Source organism: Zootoca vivipara, chromosome 16 (assembly GCF_963506605.1).
Source record: "Zootoca vivipara chromosome 16, rZooViv1.1, whole genome shotgun sequence".
Lineage (NCBI taxonomy): Eukaryota > Metazoa > Chordata > Lepidosauria > Squamata > Lacertidae > Zootoca > Zootoca vivipara.
In genome coordinates this window covers 25,780,128-25,801,557 of record NC_083291.1, presented here as the reverse complement: position 1 = coordinate 25,801,557, position 21,430 = coordinate 25,780,128, and the positions used below count along the sequence as shown (strand labels likewise).

The window sequence follows — 21,430 nt, the reverse complement described above, 5'->3', positions numbered from 1 at the left end:
TGAACAGTTCTAGAACAGGCTTCCTCACCCTCGGCCCTCCAGATGTTTTGAGACTACAATTCCCATCATCCCTGACCACTGGTCCTGCTAGCTAGGGATCATGGGAGTTGTAGGCCAAAAACACCTGGAGAGCCGAGGTTGAGGAAGCCCGGTCTAGAAGATTTACCTTTGAATGGAGCAGAACAAAATCCCTTGTGTGAGATGAGAGAAACTGAAAGAAGCTAGTCCCCCCCCCCCAAAAAAAGTTTGATCCCACAATGTAGGTTGTTTCCCTTTAATGAGGAGGCACACTTCATTGTTCACACTCAAATATTTAATTCACACTTCTTTTTTTTTTACCAGCGTGGTGTTTTTCCGTGGTGTTCCTGCTGTGGTATAACACCATTCAATAGTGCCGTGTGCCTAATCAGGGCTGGGAAGGGCTGTGATGTTCCTTGGATTCTCCTGAGCTTCCTTACCTTCTCCTTACCTTCTCCCTCTCAGTTTCCCCCCTGATGCTACAGTTGTCACCTTTGCCTGCCTCCCTGTCTGTCAGTGCTGCATGAGGCATCCCAGCTCTGAGGGACATAGATGGATGCCTCCAACATGGTGAACTTGGTCTTTACAGGCTCTCATTTTAGTCCTTTCCTTGACGCCCATGCCGGGCCTCACAGTACTGCCTCAGTTCTAATAGCAGGAGCTCTCGGGTCTACCGCATTTCTGTTCTCCGTTCATATTACATATCCCAACACTGCTGCACGATAAAAGGACTCCCCGGGCTCCTAGTGGGATGGAGGAAGATGCCGCCAAGCCTTTGTCTAGCAAGCTTGCAGAAGCAAGGCCCATTTCCTGTCTTTAGGCAGAAAAAAATGTATGCATTGCATAGGGCGGCAAGACTCCAGCTAAACTGACTTTCCTGCATCTCTCCAGATGCAAAGGAATCTGCTGGGAATGGCCGCAATGAAGGCAAAATGGGTAGAGAGTTTTCCCTTGAAGACCGTGCTAATCTGTGTGGGCTGAAGGGGGTTGGTTCCTCGTTCTTCATGCTCTCTTTCCTGCCAGACTCTTGCTCATTGTGCATACAAAGACCTAGCAGATACACCGCCTGTTTCGGGTTTGTTCTTTTAGATCAGGGGTCTGCCACCTTTTGGGGCCTGGGAACAACCCATTTCACAGAAGGAAAAAAAAACACGGTGATGCTTTCCATCAACAGCAACCCCCCCAAAAAAACACAACACAGACCAAAAAAAAAAGTTCCCCCCAGTGGCCAGAACACACTCCACAACCAAACAGCAACAAGAGCCAATCCAAACACCCCAAAACCAAGCAAAGTAAAAAGCAAAACAAAATATACACCAAAGGGAAGGGGGGAACCCCCCAACAATTTATGCATGGGCCCAGGGACATTCTGGGGGAAAGGAGGGGTGGGTGGATAATTGAGTTTTGTTTTCTCCCCGGCCCAATGTCACTCATGGTCAAAACAAAACAATTGGGAGGGATGGGCAGATGGCAACTCTCTCTCTCTCTGTGTCTGAGGGTGCCACATTGGGGACCCCAATCTGAAATACAGATTACAGTAGCTGCATACAGCAAAGTTGCAAAGCAGCCAGAGAGGTCATTCCAAGCCACTTGGGCCCTATATATGTACTATGACTTCCTTCTGCCAATAACCTCCCAGAAGACCTTTCGGTCCAATCTGCCTCATGGAAGTATGAAAAGTACAGTGAGCTGCCGGCAGTCATGTCCATCTCAATGCTTCAAGAAGAAGGGCTCGTGCAAGCCATTCTGGCCCGGCGCCCCTCACTCTGTTCTCCTGAAGGCAACTCTGTGCAGGGACAGCGATTCCAAGCTGTTGTAGGATGGTAGCGCAGCAACTTCAGACTCGAGCGACGAGGCGCGTTGTGGGGCGTCGGTGGCAGGAGATGCAGCATGGGAGGTGGGGTCATGGCTGTTGGGTGTGTGGAGGTCAGAGGATTTGTGCAAGTACAGCCGGTGGAAAGTCAGGATGCAGGTGATGGCGACGAAATCCAGAATCAACTCAGCCAGCTCTACCACCGAGAGGACAGAGGACCCAAACCAGAGACTCCACTGGCTTCCCAGCTGTGAAAGCAGCGTCACCACCTGCAGAATGAAGATCAGAACAAGGGGATATTTTATTTTTTTAAAAAAACAATGCTCAAGAAAGAAATTTGGCTCCTCAAACATCTTAGCCAGTGATAGAGATTGGAAAGGCTGACATCTTTTCCCTTGGGACTCTCCTAGATCACCTTTTCTGTGAACTCCATTTCAGAAGAGATCACAATATCCAGTGTAACTGCAATGAGGAGTGTCTATGTTGCTCCCGACAACAGAGCCTAGGGCTTGCCGATCAGAAGGTGGGCGGTTCGAATCCCTGCAACGGGGTGAGCTCCCGTTGCTCGGTCCCAGCTCCTGCCCACCTAGCAGTTCGAAAGCACGCAGTACAAGTAGATAAATAGGTACCGCTCCGGTGGGAAGGTCAACGGCGTTTCCGTGCGCTGCTCTGGTTCGCCAGAAGCGGCTTAGTCATGCTGGCCACCTGACTTGGAAGCTGTACGCCGGCTCCCTCCGCCAATAAAGCGAGATGAGCACTGCAACCCCAGAGTTGTCCGCGACTGGACCTAATGGTCAGGGGTCCCTTTACCTTTAACTATGTTGCTCTTGCCTCCTGGGAGCTGGAGATGTACTCCAGAACATTTAAATTTTAATGTCTACATAGGATCCAAATGTTGACACTTGCGCTTCAAAATCGAAATTGCTGTGATACTTTTACAGTCACCTCTTTCGATTCACTGAATGAGGTCCATATAATTTTTTTTTCTAAATTATGATGCAGGTCATGTTGGTGTGAAATTTTGACATCATCTACTACATGCTGTCAAATATTGACTGCTACAGCAAAATCCGGCAGCGACTGTCAAGTACTTGCTGAGGTTCTAGAGAACGCTCACTGTCAAAACGTTCACAAAGGATTGGGGATCGTGTGTGCATTTTTACTCTAGCTCCTGTGCCCGTGCTTGGCTTGAACACTCTCAGATGCTGAAAGTGACCAATCTCAAGACTTCTTGCTGGGTATGTGGGGAATGGGGTATGTGGATGTGGGGAATAGGATACTTCTCTTGAGACTAGCTAGCTTAAGCTTCTTTAGGAAGACATCTTTGCAGGGGCTGCTGTTAGCAGGCATGGGGGCAGGGAAGTTGTGCCGCTCAGCATATTGGCTGTGAGTCCTGAAAGACCTGCTCCCTGCCTTGCAGGCCTTTCCCCACCTGGCCTGAGAGGGTGGGGCTCTGACTGACTCCAACTACAAAAAACTGAGCCCGTTGAACAGAACCTTGGGCTGGGGTATTGTTTAGGGGAGGTTGTTGCTCTAAATCAGTGGTGGCCAACTCCCAAGAGACTGCGATCTACTCACAGTTAAAAACTGGCAGTGATCTACCCCCTTTTTGGGGGTTCAGGTCAAAGTTGTTGAGCTTTTTTTTTAGCAGGAAGGCCCATTTTTTGAGTTTTTTCAGGGAGGAGGTAAAATGTTAAGCTTTTTCAAAGGGAGCCACAGTTGTTCAGCTTCTTTGGGGGGGAGCCAATGATCTACCAGTATACCACAGACGTCCAGTGATCTACCGGTAGATCACGATCTACCTGTTGGACATGCCTGCTCTAAATGTTTGTATATTTATATTGGATTTTAGGATTTATGTCGAAATTGCTCAGTTTGGTTGTGCTCTTTTTGATGCTTTATTTATTATGACTACTTTGGGCATGTTTGTTGTTACACAATTTTTCATATGCTGTAAGCTGCCTTGAGCACGGTAGGGAAGGTGGCAAACAAATAAAGTAATTCATCGATGCCAAGGGATGGGCATTATTCTAGCATTTGCCCATGACATTCTAACTATAGTACATTCCAAAAAGTGGTGCAGAATGCAGTCATGTTGCTCCTTGGGGCAGAGAGCCACATTTCCCCACCAACAATAATGACATTGGTGTTTTTTTTTAAAGAACTAGGGAAGTGCAATGTACCTGAAACAGAAGCACTTATTTGGAAGAAGGTAGCTAGAGTCCCAGGCAATGAACAACAACTGGCATATTTTTTATTTCCAGGAACTGACCACCTGGACAAGCTTGTACGTTTAAAGGATGATGGCTTTTTGGTGTCACGAATGGTGGTACGGTGGTAGGGGGAGCAGTTGGCAATACTGTATGTGACAACAAAGGGAATACCGTACATACCGTGAAAGCAGGAGACTCCCCGTTGCTTTTATAATTCCACTCCTCAAAAAATATATTCACTTTGGCAATTCCATTCCTGGCAATAAAAAAGGGAAAGTTCTGGCTCAATCAATATCCTGCAGCACAGTCCTATAAATGAGTATTCATCCTATTCAGTGCAGTGGGGCTTATTGCCAGGTAAGTGGCGATAGGATTATAACCTACATCTCTCGCAAAACGCCCACTCCTTCCCAATTCACAAACCCCCATCCACAGCATTTCTCTGAACTTTATCTCAGAAACTCGAATTAAGCTGCCCCATAACATGCCAAATGTTTAAAAACAGTGTGAGCATCTGTTCAGAAACTATAATTTCCTACTTCACCTCCTGAAACCCGCAAACTGTCTGTCTAGGGCAGTCAGCAACTTGTGGTTGCTGATAAACAGGACTTGTTGGAGTGTATATTTTTAAAATAGTGTGTGTTTGTGTTTTCAGCTGTTCTTATTGAAAGAAACTCGGAAAATGAGAATATTGTCGAAAAGTGCATTTATATCAGTAACGCAATTTAAAAGGTGAAACCAATATATGAGATAGATGCATGACATGCAAAGCAAGATATGTCAAGCCTTTATTTGTTGTAATTGTAATTATTTGTCGTTAGGCGGCTCAATTATAAATGGAATGTAATTAATGAAATGTAATAGAGATCTTTATTTTTGTTTATTTTTGTATTATTGTAACTATTTGTTTTATTACTGTGGAATTTCCAAAATAAAACATTTGTAAAACAAACAAACAAACAAACAAACAAACAAACAAAAAGTAGCATTACTGAAATAAATGCACTTTTCGACAATATTCTCATTTTCCGAGTTTCACCTGTATCTGTAAGCCTCCTTGAGTCTCTAACATTATGTAGAGGAATGGATTACTAAATTGCTTCTTGTACCAGAAATCAGAATCATATAATTGTAGAGTTCGAAGGGACCCTGGAGCTCGCCTCTGCTGTTCAGGAATCTCAACACATGGTCCCCCGTCCAATTAATCTCCATAGTTTCAGAAAGCATACATTTAATTTCTGCAATCTAGTCTAAGCCCTGTCCCTAAGCAATTTCTTCCTTGATCCTAGAATTCACCACACTCTCCCCTCTCAATATAGCTTAGCATCCTGTGACCCTCATTGTTTCTCCCCCATTTTTCATCGACCTTTGCATCTCCGGTGCTGATTTTCTATTCTGACTGCAGGTGGCGCTCTTACCTCTTGGATGTGATGTTGTACTTGTTTTGCCGTGACAGCATGTGGAACACCCAGGCCTGAAACCATTTGCAAAATAAATAAATAAATAAATAAATAAATAAATAAATAAATAAATAAATAAAATAGAAACGAAATCATTATAGGCAGCCCAGAAACACACAAATACATGTAACTGAACCCCAACAAGAAAAGAATCCACCTGGGGGTGGGGAATTTATAGCAAAGCAGTGGGGGGACGACGACGACTTAGTCTCCCCCTCCCCGACACTGTTTCCTCTTTCTTTTAATTGAGTTTTACATTGCAAATTTAAATTCAAATTCAAACATTAAACATCAACATCAACATTTAGGATTCCCTGAATCCTTTGACTTCCTTCCGCCCTTCCATGGTTACCACTATCAAACTTTTTTCAACTGCTTCACTTATTTTCTCTATGTTTCTTAATCATCCATTTGCACCTTAGTTTTTTAATACATTACAAGCGTTACTCAAATCCTGCCAAAGTTTTTAGTTGTTTACAGTGTTCTCTTAAATACGTAGTAATTTCCCCCCATTCCTCCTTAAAGTTCTTCTCTTTCTGATTTTCTGTTTCCACTGTTTCTGGTAGCCTGCCCCACGGGGCTGCCAACCCCCCACCCCAGTATCCTCAAAAAGTGAGTTTGATAGAAACATACTTTTGGACTCCCTGCTGCAGGGAAAGGCTGAAGCCTTCTGAAATGTTATAGGTAGGTAGCCGTGTTGGGCTGGCTCATACCAATGACAAACTTAGTTGGTCTCTAAGGTGCTACTGGAAGGAATTGTTTTATTTTGTTCCTTCTGAATTGGTTCTTCTTTTCTTTTCTTTAAAAAAAGCACGCTTCGTACATGCATTTCTCATACCTGCCAAGTTCCTGTGGGAGAAATAAGGGACCTGACCGGAAGTAGCAGACCGGAAGTAGTGCTGCCGCCATTTTGGAACTGGGCAGAGCATGCTCAGAAGCAACGTTTGATGCTGCTTTGCCCAGTTCCAAAATGGCCGCTGCACCAGAAGTCGCACTGCAGCCATTTTGGAACTGGGCAGAGCTGCATCAAAAGTCGCTTCTGAGCATGCTCCGCCCAGTTCCAAAATGGCCGCCGCGCCAGAATAAACCAGGAAAAAACAAAAAAAAAATCGTTTTTTCAGCTGGGGACAGCTAGAAAAACGGGGGTTTCCAGGGGAATACGGGAGACTTGGCAGCTATGGCATTTCTGCAAAACATGTAGCTGCCCCATGGCAGTTCTTAGGTGTGCATGCGCGTATGCATGGAAGCAGGAAATCATCTGCTTACCTCAGAGACAGCAGAAGGCCATCGTGAATATCCAGCTGCCAACTGGTATTCTGTCACCCTAAAGAGAAAAGCATACGAGAAGTTTAGAGGCACATTGCCAGGGGACCTTATTCACATCCCCATAGCTGCCAAGTATCCCGTTTCCGCCGGGAAAACCCCTTTTTTCTTACCGTTTCCCGGCGGTCTCCCGTTTAGTGAAAAATCCCGGTATTGTCCCTTAAATCGGCTTCTGCCCGGCGGCCATTTTTCTGGTGCCGCTTTGCCCTTCTATGGGCACCAGAAAATGCTTCCGCGCATGACCGGAAGTTGCGTGACGCGACTTCCGGTGGCGATTTGCCCTTCTATGGGCATCAGAAAATGGCGGCGCCGGAAGTCGCTTTTACGTGTTTCCGGTCATGCGCGGAAGCGTCTTCCAGCGCTGGCGCCGCCATTTTCTGGTGCCCATAGAAGGGCGAAGCGCCACCGGAAGTTGCGTCACGCAACTTCCGGTCATGCGCGCGCTGCCGATCCCGGATCTTTACGTCCCGAACTTGGCAGGTATGCATCCCATGTTCGTGGGTATCAAGGATTGTAACATAACCTCCCAAAATTCCTCAGATGAAAATCGGGACATTTTCATCTGAGGAATGCAAGGTGTTTCTGGCTGTTGGGGCATGTGCGGAAATACTTGATGCATGCTCAGAAGCGCTTGTGCCCCCTCTTCATTACTTCACACATTTCCGGGTAGGACCCTAGCGCTGGGCTCCAGTCTTCTTCCCCTTTCCCCCTACCCTTGTCCCCATCCTGCTGGTCACTCAAGACTCACCAACTGCCACTGCTGGCTCCAATCTGCACTGCAGCTCTTTTAAGCCCATGCCTCTCTCCACACACCCCAGCCTGTCTCTCTGCCTCTGGCACTCTGCAGCACCCTGGCAAATGACATCATCAAGGCACGCCACCAAGCCCGGAGGCAGCTGCCATGTTGCAAGGGGCAGAGAGGCAGAATTCGCTACTGGGGCAACACTGTGATGGCTGCTGCTGCTGGTGGAACAAAGCCTTGGAATTGGGATGTCCTGATTCAAAGTCAGAAAGCGTGATGGCTTCCCCAATTCTGGAAAAATCAAGGTACTTGAGGGGTATGCCATAAGGGTGCAAGTTTTTTATAATGCTGCTCTTCTGTTGGTACCATTCTGAACCAGGCCCAGCCTGCATGGCTCAGCTATGTCATACGCCGAGCTAGGCCACCTGTGGCACATCAGGCAGTGGCATAGCGTGGGTTGCCAGTGCCTGGGGCCACATTGGAAGGGAGGGAAATGGATAGAGTATGCATGCAGATTCAGTGGTCTAGTGGCATCCATGTCACCCAGGAGTTTGGAGCCACAGAGATAAGAAAAGAAGAGTTGTTCCATTGGGTCACTTTCTGGTTTGTATGGAGAAGCCGTTTTCAAGGGAGCCCAGCGACGGAAGTGTGCAGCTGTATTGCGGCAGCACCGGGTGTCCCCTGTCCTGTCCCCCCCCCCGCTATGCTACTCCACTGACATCAGGCGGGACATCAGCTGGAGGAAAGAGGCAATGGAAGAACCCAGCATTACCGGGTTTCTGAAGAAAGCCTGGGGCTGAGAGGCCCGAGTTTGGGAAACCAGCATGGAATGATAAGTTGGGTACAAAAAACCCACAAAAAACAAAAATCCTGTTCCGCTCCATTTTACTGAATATTTTTTTTATTGCCCAGCAAGCTCTGTGGAATTTGACCAGGCCCAGGAATGCAACTGCACAGGTTTTGAAGCTGACTTACTTGCAAGGTTTCCGGCATTTGGCGAAACATCCCAGGGTGCCTGTTTTGAATTCAGCCTGGAGTTTGTAATAACAATAACCTAGTCCAGAGACAGAGGGACAGTCGATAAAGTAATTGTGTGAGCTGCGTGCATAGGACAGGAGCACCTTGCACCTTGGATATGAAACAGGTGAGATTGTGGGTTTCTCCCCCCCCACCTTTTGTCTCCACTTACCCCAGGCGGGATGCTTGTTGTAGTCACAGTAAACTGCTCCGGTGGGCAAGGGGTAGAAGAAATGGCCACAACCACACCGGTCCACCATGCTATTCTGAAAACAGGAACGAATGCAGACCTAGGCGAAGTAAAAGGAGAATTGTCACCACCCAGGGCAGCGTTAGCAAGACCCTGGGAAACCTACGGGGATAGGCATGTAATGCAAATCAAAATAAGGATCGTAATCATAACAGGGTTGGCCTGGTGCCAATTACAGGGCAAGGATTAGCGGGTGAGTCAAATGTAGATACCTGCTCAGTATAACGGGATTGGTAGAGGATCTTCACGGGCACATCGCTGCCGTTTTCTGTGCAATCGCTGTAGGTGCCTCCAAGACGGTTTGTTGTTTCCTGACAGTTAATTCACAATATGTCAGATCAACACAGTTGCATTCCTTCTCTTTGATTTGCAGCTGTTTCTCTGGCCAAATCAGCTCCTCTCTCTATTTCTAGTTTTATGGGAAAGTAACCCACATTTACTTTGGGACGCGGGTGGCGCTGTGGGTTAAACCACAGAGCCTAGGGCTTGCTGATCAGAAGGTCGGCGGTTCGAATCCCCGCAATGGGGTGAGCTCCATAGCTGCCAAGTCTCCTGTATTCCCCAGGAAACCCCCGTTTTTCCAGCTGTTCCCAGCTGAAAAAACGGATTTCTTTGTTTTTCCCGGTTTATTCTGGTGCGGCGGCCATTTTGGAACTGGGCGGAGCATGCTCAGAAGCGGCTTTTGATGCTGCTCTGCCCATTTCCAAAATGGCTGCCGTGCAACTTCCAGCGCGGCAGCCATTTTGGAACTGGGCAGAGCAGCATCAAAAGTCACTTCTGAGCATGCTCCGCCCAGTTCCAAAATGGCGACAGCGCTACTTCCGGTCTGCTACTTCCGGTCCGATCCCTTATTTTTCTGGCAGGAACTTGGCAGGTATGGTGAGCTCCCATTGTTCGGTCCCAGCTCCTGCCAACCTAGCAGTTCAAAAGCACGAAGTGCAAGTAGATAGGTACTGCTCCGGTGGGAAGGTAAGTGGCGTTTCCATGTGCTGCTCTGGTTTGCCAGAAGCAGCTTAGTCATGCTGGCCACATGACGTGGAAGCTGTATGCCGGCTCCCTTGGCCAATAAAGCGAGATGAGCGCTGCAACCCCAGAGTCGTCCGCGACTGGACCTAATGGTCAGGGGTCCCCTTACCTTTACCTTTAACCCACATTTGTTTATATTTTCTTTTTGTAACCTGTGACTGAATCCAATGACAGGAGTCACGTGCTTCCCCCTCATTCCCTCACAATTCTGCACACTGAAACCAGGTCTCATATCTTACTTCTGACCTCACCTTTCTCATACTGATGGAGGTTTCAACGCCGGGGCGCACATTAAAGCCCCCGTCATCCATGAAGGCCGGTTCCTTCTGACCGTGCACCATCACTCGGGCTCCCGTCACAGTGGATAGAAGTGGGATAAAGTCATTCTGCTCTGTGCGGACAACTAGAGAGAGACCTGTGGAGACAGAGGGCAGGGAAGGCCAACGGCAGTCAAGCACAGAGGTGAAAACAGGGCAAAAGAGAGATGGAAAGAAGATAATAACACAAATAATAACACTTTGGAGATCCCGAGCCATAAGATGCTTAGGTTGGTCTCAATTAGGGCCAGGGCCTTTTCAGTACCAGCCCCGACTTGGTGTAATGCTCTATCACAGGAGACCAGGGCCCTGCGGGATTTGACATCTTTCCGCAGGGCCTGCAAGACGGAGCTGTTTTGCCTGGCCTTTGGGTTGGACTCTGTCTGACCCCTATGTCTTCTCCCCTTATAGTTTCGATTTATGGGCTACTTTAAAACGAGGCTGCATTTAAAATTTTAAACTGTATTTTAACTCGAATCTTAATTAATTGTTTTTCTTTCTTTTACGTTTTATTATAATTTTATTGATGTCAACTGCCCTGAGTCTTGACTGGGGAGGACGGGGTATAAATAAATTATTATTATTATTATTATTATTATTATTATTAAGTTCCCACAAGAGAGGAACGGTAGACCAAACTGATCGACTATGTGGAGATGGCGAAAACGACTGGGAAAAATCAGAAGCCAGGAACACCAGAATTTCAACAAAGACTAGAGGAAATTCATAATTTACCTTGGAAACAATTGAACTCTTAAGCAAAATTTGGATAACACTTGTAGTGTAAAAATAACTAGGAATAAATGGGACACTTAAAAAGTTGGAGTAACTTAAAATATGCAGCGGAAAAGGACTAGGGATGGAACCCAGGGAAGGGTGAGGGGGGAAGTCCAGAGATTTGTGTGAATCTTTGTCTATTTACCTTTTTATTACTTATGACTTTGAATGTAAACTTTAACTTGTAAAACCGAATAAAAAGTATTATCCAAAAAGAAAGAAAGAAAAGAAGCACACAAAAGTGCAAAAGAAAGAAAGAAAGGAAAGAAAACAGGGCAAAAGAAAGGCAGAAAGTGGTGGCTGCAGGAGATGGGAAGAAAAATCAATTATTTCAGGAAAGAGATGAATGTGGTGCCAGCTTAGAAAGGGGAATGAGGATATAGCTCAAGTTGCCTCTTCCGACATCCATCACCACCTTCCAAGCACCTGCTCACCATTATTGATCCCAGGCAGGGAGGACATCCAGAGTGTGCTGCTGTTGTCATTGAACGTGTAGCAGTTTCCATAAATTGGGTGATGGAAATGAGTGTAGTTCCTGAGAAGAAGAAACACAAAGTGTCCAGGTCAACAATGGAAGAATTGTAGAACTGAAGAGTTGGAAGGGATCCCGAGGATCATCAAGTCCAACCCCCTGCAATGCAGGAATATGCAGCTGTCCCACACAGGGATGGAACCTGCAACCTTGGCGTTATCAGCACCACGCTCTAACCAACTGAGTTGTCCAGAAAGACAATTCAGTTCAACAAAAGTGAAAAAGGCAGGCCACTCCGTTGGCCCATTAGAAATGAACAAACATCAACAGTAGCACAATTTCTGCACTGGGGGGCCAAATAAACACAATAGCAAAAAAGCCAGCATGAGAACTCAGCCCTAGGTATCAATCCCCTGTTTTAAAAATGGAAGAGAGGAAAAGAAGTTTCTGTCATGGTGGAAGTCCCAAGTTTTGCAGCTTGCCTGTCTTAAGATGGAAGGTTTTGTGCTGGTTTGACATTCTGCCAATAGGGAAAAAAAACAAAAACTATTGGTCCAATCCTGGGGTCAAGATTGGACCAATACCCCCCAAGAATGCCATACAAACTACCTACCTACCTACCTACCTACCTACCTACCTAGCGGTTGGTATTAAGCATACCACTATATGCCAATGAAGCCAAACCAACATGCCTTTGTTGATAACTTTAATTTGCCAGTAAAACAGTACGGTGGCACATTAGTATTTAGAGCTCAATGTAAAGTCTAGTATATAAATGCACAGGGACAGTGCATGGAGAATAACATAAATCGAATTATTGTGCCATTAACATATATCTAAAGTTAAGTATAAAAGTCACACAAGCGGAACAGTGTAGAGATAATTAGTTGTGAATGATTAGAGCGGCAACAACTCTAATGGGCCTTGCAATTTTAACACACCACTTGAGCAGCCTGGGCACAGTCAACGTATTTCACTACGGAACAAGTTGGGTTGGCGGACTGGTTCCATGCAGTGCACGGCTGCTGCCAACCACGGAGATGCCACCTTGGCATTGTCTTGGTGCCCTCATTTCTCCTTGTTAAAATTCATCTTGTTTGCTTTGGCCCAGTTGTCTAATCTGTTAAGGTCATTTTGAAGTGTGATCCTGTCCTCCGGGGTATTAGCCCCGTTTTGTAGGGTTTTGTAGCGTGAACCCCTTGTTTTGCAGAGGGCACCCCACTGATTAATTGAGACACCAAACGGGGGTTCGTAGTTAACATCAAAAAAATCAAACATGGTTCGTGCTACAAAATCCTACAAAACTTTGGCACCAGTTTGGAGGGGACCCCAAATTTCAGGGTTTGAAAATTTCTCTGGGGAGCTTTGGTGCACTTATCAGCCTTCTCAGAGAAGATCAAGCACTTTCTAATTCAACGGATGTGTGAAAGTTGTGGGCATGACCCACGCACAAGCTGTGTCTACACCATAAATAGTGTCTGCGGCCCCAGAAGCAAACCAGCAAGGCTTAAACATATTGCAAATTTAAACAAGAATAAACGGCATTCAGCGCACTTGTGAAGAAGCCTGCTGTCAGCGGCAGGTGGGTTTGGAGGGGGGGGGCAAGTTGAGAAAGGAAGGTCAGAGTAAGGTGAGTTGACAAAGTACTGCAAACAATTGCTGGAACTAATGGTGGTTTGTCAGCCTGCCAGCTAGACCCAAACAACTGAGGCTTGGCTGCACTGGAAAAATGGTATTTTTGTTCTAGAGATGGGAATCTAACCAGTGTAACTAACCCCTGTGGTCACGGAAGGCCTGATTCATGTACTCCCTTATCACCAAGCCAAATGCAGCCCACTGGGAAATTGATACACTTCCTTGTTTTGCTGCTTGTGGTGCACTGGGGGGGAAAACAGGGGCAAGGGGGCTGGTGGCCAAGAATCTGGCAGCAGAGAGGGGGGGTATACACATGGCCAGCGGGCTGTATTTGGCTTGGTGGGTAACAGGCAGAGCAGGGCTCCCTCAGCATCACATGGAAAGGGGTGTCAAATGAATCATGTGGACACCTTCCAATGGAAGAAGTGAACTCCCCACAACATTTGGGTGCCGTTAACCTCCTTCTTGGCAGGGAGTGGGGATATTTGTTGACATGGCTGTGTTATAAGAATTTTAAGGTCTTAGGTATAAAAGATAAATGTTCATAACTGTATATATAAACCACATGTCTGAAACCCCACAGAAAAAAAAAGTCCTAAACAAATTGACCTCAGATATTTCTCTGCAAGGTCAAAGTGGGAAACCTCCCCATTGTCTCTTTTCTCACAAATCCTGTCTTAAGGGCACATTTAAGATACGGTGTGAGCCTCTGTCCTGGCTCTGGAACTAAGTATTTATCATTACAAAAGACTGGCCAGGCTCCCCAGGTAATCCAGTCAAATGACCATTTGGACCCCCCAATATTTTATTCAAGTTGGCACCCTGCCTGGCATAGCTGCCAAGTCTCCCGTTTTCCCCGGGAAATCCCCGTTTTTCCAGCTGTTCCTAGCTGAAAAAATTGATCTTTTTTGTTTTTTCCCGGTTTATTGTGGCGTGGCGGCCATTTTGGAACTGGGCGGAGCATGCTCAGAAGCGACTTTTGATGCTGCTTTGCCCAGTTCCAAAATGGCTGCAGTGCGACTTCTGGCACGGCGGCCATTTTGGAACTGGGCAAAGCAGCATCAAAAGTCACTTCTGAGCATGCTCCACCCAGTTCCAAAATGGCGGCAGCGCTACTTCCAGTCTGCTATTTCCGCCCGGTCCCTTATTTCTCTGACAGCAACTTGGCAGGTATGCTGCCTGGACATAACTTGTAATAGTCCTTAACTGGGGTTGCCAAGCTGCCAGGCAGGATTTTGCAAAGGTGGGACTGCTTTTCATTCAAATGTCACATTTGAGTGGAACGAGAAGGTTTCACAGCAAAAACATGTTTCCAAATACACAGAGATACTGGGAAAAATAGGGTTGGGAGGGCACTCAGGGCTCGTCCAAACTTCTGCTTGTCCTGTACTTTCTAGACATGAGTCAAAGTTTTTCTTTTGTCCCACTGTTTTCGCTGAGGAAACACACTGTTACTGTTTAATTGGAACAAATGTTCATCCGCAGAAAACCCGATCATTGTTTGTTATGACTCAGTGGTCATCCTCGGGGTTTCCTAGGGAAAGCGGTGGGGCAAATGAAAAATCTCTCAAACCCATGCATGGAAGTGTGAACAAGCCCTCAAATGTTCCAATAATAATAATAATAATAATAATAATAATAATAATAATATTTATATCCCGCCCATCTGGCTGGTTTTCCCAGCCACTCTGGGCGGCTTACAACAGAAAAATGAAATAAAATAATCTATTAAACATTAAAAGCCTCCCTAAACAGGGCTGCCTTCAGGTGTCTTCTAAAAATCTGGTAGCTGTTTTTTTCTTTGACATCTGATGGGAGGGCGTTCCACAGGGCGGGCGCCACCACCGAGAAGGCCCTCTGCCTGGTTCCCTGCAACTTGGCTTCTCGCAACGAGGGAACCGCCAGAAGGCCCTCGGCACTGGACCTCAGTGTCCGGGCAGAATGATTGGGGTGGAGACGCTCCTTCAGGTATACTGGACCGAGGCCATTTAGGGCTTTAAAGGTCAGCACCAACACTTTGAACTGTGCTCGGAAACATACTGGGAGCCAATGTTGATCTTTCAAGACCGGTGTTATGTGGTCTTGGTGGCCGCTCCCAGTCACCAGTCTAGCTGCCGCATTCTGGATTAGTTGTAGTTTCCGGGTCACCTTCAAAGGTAGCCCCACGTAGAGCGCATTGCAGTAGTCCAAGCGGGAGATAACCACTCTGCACCACTCTGGCGACACAGTCTGCAGGCAGGTAGGGTCTCAGCCTGCGTACCAGATGGAGCTACTAGACAGCTGCCCTGGACACAGAATTGACCTGCGCCTCCATGGACAGCTGTGAGTCCAGAATGACTCCCAGGCTGCGCACCTGGTCCTTCAGGGGCACAGTTACCCTATTCAGGACCAGGGAGTCCTCCACACCTGCCCGCCTCCTGTCCCCCACAAACAGTACTTCTGTCTTGTCAGGATTCAACCTCAATCTGTTAGCCGCCATCCATCCTCCAACCGCCTCCAGGCACTCACACAGGACCTTCACCGCCTTCACTGGCTCTGATTTGAAAGAGAGGTAGAGCTGGGTATCATCCGCATACTGTTGAACACCCAGCCCAAACCCCCTGATGATCTCTCCCAGCGGCTGCATATAGATGTTAAAAAGCATGGGGGAGAGGACAGAACCCTGAGGCACCCCACAAGTGAGACCCCTGGGGTCCGAACACTCATCCCCCACCACCACTTTCTGAATGCGGAACAGGAGGAAGGAGCGGAACCACTGTATGACAGTGCCCCCAGCTCCCAACCCCTCTAGACGGTCCAGAAGGATGTTATGGTCGATGGTGTCAAAAGCCGCTGAGAGATCCAGCAGAACAACTCTCACCTTTGTCCCTAGCCCACCAAAGATCATCAACCAGTGTGACCAAGGCAGTTTCAGTCCCATGATGAGGCCTGAATCCCGACTGGAAAGGATCCAAATGGTCCGCTTCTTCCAGGCGTGTCTGGAGTTGTTCAGCAACCACTCGCTCAATCATCTTGCCCAAGAATGGAAGATTTGAGACTGGGCGATAGTTGGCCATATTGGCCGCATCTAAAGATGGTTTTTTAAGAAGTGGTTTAATAACCGCCTCTTTCAGCGGGTCTGGGAAGGCTACCTCACAGAGAGAAGCATTCATCAACCCGCGAAGCCCATCGCCTAACCGTTCCCGGCTAGCTTTTATAAGCCAGGATGGGCAAGGGTCAAGGCAGCCTGTCAACATCCTCAGAGGTAACAGATTGGAATTGATCCCACGCAACTGGACTAGACAGGACTCTAGCACTCCCCCGCCCCGGCCCTGCTCCTAATGAAAACACATTTTTGTAGACAGTTCTGATCAATGTACACATTTTTGCAAGCCATTTTTATTACAGTGATACCTCTGTTTATGAACACAATTGGTTCCGGAAGTCTGTTCATAAACTGAAGCGTTCATAAACTGAAGCGAACTTTCCCATTGAAAGTAATGGAAAGTGAATTAATCCGTTCCAGATGGGTCCGCGGCGTTCGTAAACCGAAAATTCGTAAACCGAGGTGTTCATAAACCGAGGTTCCACTGTAATTGAATGCTCTTTCATATGTTATTTTCACAAATGTACGTACATATTGTTTGCCTAGAGAACTGCATTGCAAAATTTGAATAAATGTGCACTTCGACGGGGAGGTTGTGTTTAGCTTCTTGTATAGTTTCAGAAAGTGCAAAGATTCAGCTTTAAATGTGAGAGGTACTGAACCCCCCCCCCTTTGCTAATGCCCGCCAATTCTCTTCAGAAAAATGCCCCTCAGACAATTTTCCACCCCTGCTCTTGGAAAGAGGGTCACAGATCATGTTGTGAATTCTTTAACATGGAAATCCACTACTTCATCAGCTATTTTGTTGTTGTTGTTTTTGAATTTTTGAGCCACTTTGAATCTGTGATGGGAAGGTGGCATGTAGATGCTGTAATTTTTATTTTTATTTTTAAAAAACCAAACATGTATTTTTTCAGAACTAGGCCAAAATTAAAATACCCAGGAACAGTGAGTGACCCATGTCAATCACTGAGAGCCTTTCCTAGCCTGTTGGCCTCGAGATGTTTTGGACTATAACTCCCATCAGTCCCAGCCAGCAACAGGTACCGAGGTGGGGAAGGTGGGTTTATAAAGCAGGAGTTATTTGGGGACTCACGCTTTGTTGCATGTCTCCTCGTTGAAACGGCAGGAATAGATGAAGCTTGTGAAGTTGGACTCGTCGAGGTCTTTGATATCAGGGATGCTCGCCAGGATGTTGATGTAATGGAAGCTGTACCACTCTCGGACGGCATCCACACCTGAGGAGTACATTTGGTGGAAGCAGTCTGTCTTGTTTTCATTCCACTGCAAAAGGAAGTTAACAACCCCGTTAGGCCACTTCCCCAGGGCATAGAGGATGAAATGTGGGCCCTGGTTAAAAGAGAAACAAGGGGATGGGAAGATCACATGGACATGGAGGAAGAGGGTCGTTCCAAATGCCTGACAAGGATGAAATGTTGGGGAAGCAGGAGAGAGGCTCAAATCTTGGTTGTCACACAAGCAATAATGTCATAAGACATATGGTTGTTCAGGATAGCTGTGATGCAGATACATCAATTGTACATCTCAAGGGCGTACCCACCATGCGGCAAGTTAGGGCAGCTGCCCTACTCTAGAAGCAGGGCTGGTGGGCAGAGGCGGAGCACAGCCCGGCGGAGCGCGAGTTCGCCATTCCCGCCGCGCCGCGCCGCACCCTCCCTCCAGCTCCCCGTCGCGCCCTCTGGCAAGGCCAAGCGCGGCGGGGAACCAGAGAGCGCGGCGCGGCGGGCGGGAACGCTGAACTCGCGCTCCGCTGGGCTGGGCTCCGCCTCTGCCCACCAGCCCTGCTTCTAGGGAGGGGCACAGCCCGGCGGAGCGCGAGTTCGCTGTTCCCGCCCACTTTGTGGCCCCTCCCCTTCCGTGCCTTGGCCCCTCCCCTTGCCCCCCCCCTAGTTTTGATCCTGGGTACGCCCATGGTACATCTATTCCCTCGTCCAAAGTAAAAACAGATTATCTTTATTGATGGAAAGCATTGTTTTGTTTCTCTGATGAACTGGGGATTTGCAGATAATCTGAACCTGCACCATTTGAGAAGATGAGTGACACCGAGTTAGATTCAGTCATTGTCCTTTCCAGCTTGTGCGTGTGTGTGTGTGTAATTTTTAATTATTATTTTTCTAATTTACATTTCAAAATATTCAAACAACTTTAAATCAATGACTTCCCTTCTTCTCTTTCCGTGGCTCAATTTGCATACCATACACCCCTGCATGTTTTGCGTAAACTAAACCATTCGGTATTCCATTTTTACATCTATCAAAACTTATTTACACTGTTGAATTTACCTTAATGCTACCAGTGTTATTAAATGTACACAGTTTCCCCCCCATATATTCAGTAAACATTTCCCAGTTTTCTTTAAATCTATGTTCTTCTTGTTCTCATATTGTATATGTTAAATCTGCAAGCCGCACTTATTCTATCAATTTAAGTTGCCATTCTTCTTTAGTTGGGACCTCGCCCGTTTTCCATTTTGGGGCTAGCAAAACATGGGCCGCAGTAGTGGCACACATAAATAACCTCTTTTGACACTTGGCAATTTCCATCTGAATTATCTCCAACAAAAAGGACTCTGGCTCCTCCCCCCTTTTTTGGAAAGGTACTTTTAAAACATTTTTTAAAATTCCTTCTATATTATTTCCCAATACTCTTTTATACCCCTTTACAAGTCCACCGTATATGATAAAACGTACCCTCCACCTCATTACATATCCAGCACTTATCTGATTTGGATTTATACATTTTAACAAGTCTACTTGGAGTTAAATACCATCTATGAATCATTTTCTTTCCTTTCCAGCTTTTGAAGTCCAGCACAGCACAGATACTGGACTTAGAAACAATATTGGTGTGTGTGTGTGAAAATCATGCATGGCAGACCGGTTGGAGGTGAGCAGGAAGAAGCAGAGAGGTGGCACCAAATGAATAGGAAGTCATCCTTACCAGAATGAAACCAATCTTCCAGTCACTCTTGTCCACTTGGGGATTGTTCTCCTCCATGCTGGTCTCACGCTTGTGTCTATAGAGCGGGTGGCGTTGGATGTGGCGGTACAGGCTCCTGGAGCTGCGTTTCCGCAAGGATTGGGCCTGCCAGTTCTTCTGCTCCATGGACATGTTATATTTGTAGAGCTCTATCAGTGTCCGCTGTGTGATTTGATCCAGCTCTTGCAGCTGCTCCTGAATTGCACTGTACCTAAAAGATGGAAGAATGGGCTTCAAGGGGTCCGTTTCTCTACACTTACCTCAAGGGATCCAGTACATGAAAGGTGGGCAGAAGGTAATACGGTCTACTTGATGGTCAGTTGATGGGGTGTTAGGGGAGGGACACACCATGCCCCTTCTGGGGTTGTTTTGTCCACCTTTGGTCCTCACCCTGTACTCGGCTCTAACCTGTGGCTCCTAGAAGCTGTCAACAAGCGACAGCGGCCACACCCTGGGAATGGCCTCGACGGACCGACTAAACCAGGCAAGCGCAACCGATGGGTCTCAAACCCTCAGTGAGTTGAAGACTTCCTCTACATGCAAAGACAAGCTCTGGTGGAATGAATGGACTAGGTCAATAGTTGGTCCAATGGTCAAGAAGGCAGTTTCTGCATGAGCTGCAGAGGGAAGTGAGGGTCAAATGGGGCACATAAACCTGGGAAGGTAGCCCATCTAGGAGAAGGAAAAGTCTGGTCCTAAACCTCTGCTGTGTTGTGGCTATACTCATTTGTGAGAAAGGCTTTGGGAGTAAACCCTGAGGAAAAATCTGCCAAACATATTGTTCTGCTTTCATTTGGCCCACATCAGCAAGGCTGAGAGCAGGGTCTTGTTGTCTGGGCAGCCCAGGACCTCCATACACGCTACCCAAGCTTGTGCTCCAGCGAGGTCACTTTGGCACCGCTAATGCAGCAAAAACAGCACAGGAGGCAGTAGTTACGAACTGCCAGTTTCTGCAGCCGCAGCAGGCGCTGTGATTCCCCAGCAGTGTGCCTTCGTTCTCGGTGGTGCACTTCGTTGCCTCTTGAGACAAACGGATGCCTGGTGCAGGTGAACCGCCCCCTTGATCTGATCGGGCATGGAACATATTTCAATGCAAGACCAGATACTCAGGATCACATTACACAGGTTAGTTGTGCCTTAACTGTTCGTGGATACTGAGTGCTAACTCACCCTTTATCAATTTAAAACACTGGGCGGGGGAAGTAGACCACGCAAGGCTCAAGTCAGCCCCAACTGGCAATATTGCACATCATCAGGCTTACCTGTAGGGATTGAGAGTACACAGCGTGACAGCAGGGAAGGTAAGCCTATCAGAGTTGAGGTTCAAGTTCAGGTTGACAGGAAAGCTGAAGTACTCTCTGTAGATAATTCCAAACTGCCAGTACATGAGGCCAAAGGTGAGGAAGAAGAGAACCGACCAGAAGGCAGTCTTCATCTTGTTCTTCTTAGAACAGACCAGTCGGATGGCCCCATGGATGGTTGTGTTGTTACAAAAGAACTGGAAAAGCTCCTGATAGGAGCTAAAGAATTCAATGAGACCAGAACGCTCTTCTTTTTTCTCCTCCTCCTCCTCCTCCTCCTCCTTCTCTTGCTTTGTCTCCATTTTGAGCTGTTCGGCCTTCTTGCTTCTAGGCTGGTTTTCAGCCTTCACGGTTGCAATTTGAGCTGAAAAGAACAGTCACAAATATACAAAAATATCAAAATCAAACACTTCCAACTTCTCCAATCAACTTCTCAAAGGGAAATTTCGAAATTGAAATGTAAATTCACACGTTGAATGCGAATGTTTAACTTAAATGTTTGAAATTAGACCACCATGCAGCCCGTTTAGTGCTTGCTTACCCAGAGGTAACATAAACCAATGGGAGAGGCTTTGAATAAAATGTACGTAGAAATGCACCCCTATCTCTTGGTAGCTTTGATGTTGACAAATATGAAATAGGACATTTCATTTATATGGAGCACAGCCCTTGAGTTGACTGCTGGTTCACTAAACTGCCTCAGGGTCTAACTCAAGCAGCCAGGCTTGCCTTGGTGATACGGTAGTCAGTGATACCCAGGGCCGGTGCTAGGGCTTTTTGCGCCCTAGGCAAAATCGCCTTCTGGCGCCCCCCGGCACATGCGTCATGCCGCATGCGTCATGTCCCACGCACAACGCTGCAAGCCATAAGGAGAGCCCAGAGTCCTCCCGCCTATGGAGGGGACGCTGTGAGCTCCTCAGCGGCTGCAGCGAGCGAGCGGCGGAGGCAGCAGCAGCGCCCATAGCTGAAGGCTTCAGCTAC

The 21,430-nt window shown here is 47.1% G+C and overlaps 1 protein-coding gene across 2 annotated transcripts in view; it reads right to left on the bottom strand.

The window, feature by feature from the left end:
• Window positions 1-291: 291 nt before the first annotated feature.
• The window catches only part of SCNN1A (sodium channel epithelial 1 subunit alpha), a 32,396-nt gene continuing 11,257 nt past the window's right edge, over window positions 292-21,430 (bottom strand). For both annotated transcript variants that reach the window (XM_035097205.2, XM_060269158.1), the window contains 12 exons: window positions 20,411-20,813; window positions 19,110-19,359; window positions 17,245-17,432; window positions 11,391-11,491; window positions 10,114-10,277; window positions 9,049-9,147; window positions 8,759-8,876; window positions 8,545-8,623; window positions 6,771-6,828; window positions 5,463-5,518; window positions 4,225-4,300; window positions 292-2,100 (listed from right to left, as the gene is read on the bottom strand). In XM_035097205.2, coding sequence (XP_034953096.2) covers window positions 1,780-2,100; window positions 4,225-4,300; window positions 5,463-5,518; window positions 6,771-6,828; window positions 8,545-8,623; window positions 8,759-8,876; window positions 9,049-9,147; window positions 10,114-10,277; window positions 11,391-11,491; window positions 17,245-17,432; window positions 19,110-19,359; window positions 20,411-20,813 — 1,913 coding nt within the window. In that variant the 3' untranslated portion in view covers window positions 292-1,779. The remainder of the gene's footprint in view (window positions 2,101-4,224; window positions 4,301-5,462; window positions 5,519-6,770; window positions 6,829-8,544; window positions 8,624-8,758; window positions 8,877-9,048; window positions 9,148-10,113; window positions 10,278-11,390; window positions 11,492-17,244; window positions 17,433-19,109; window positions 19,360-20,410; window positions 20,814-21,430) is intronic.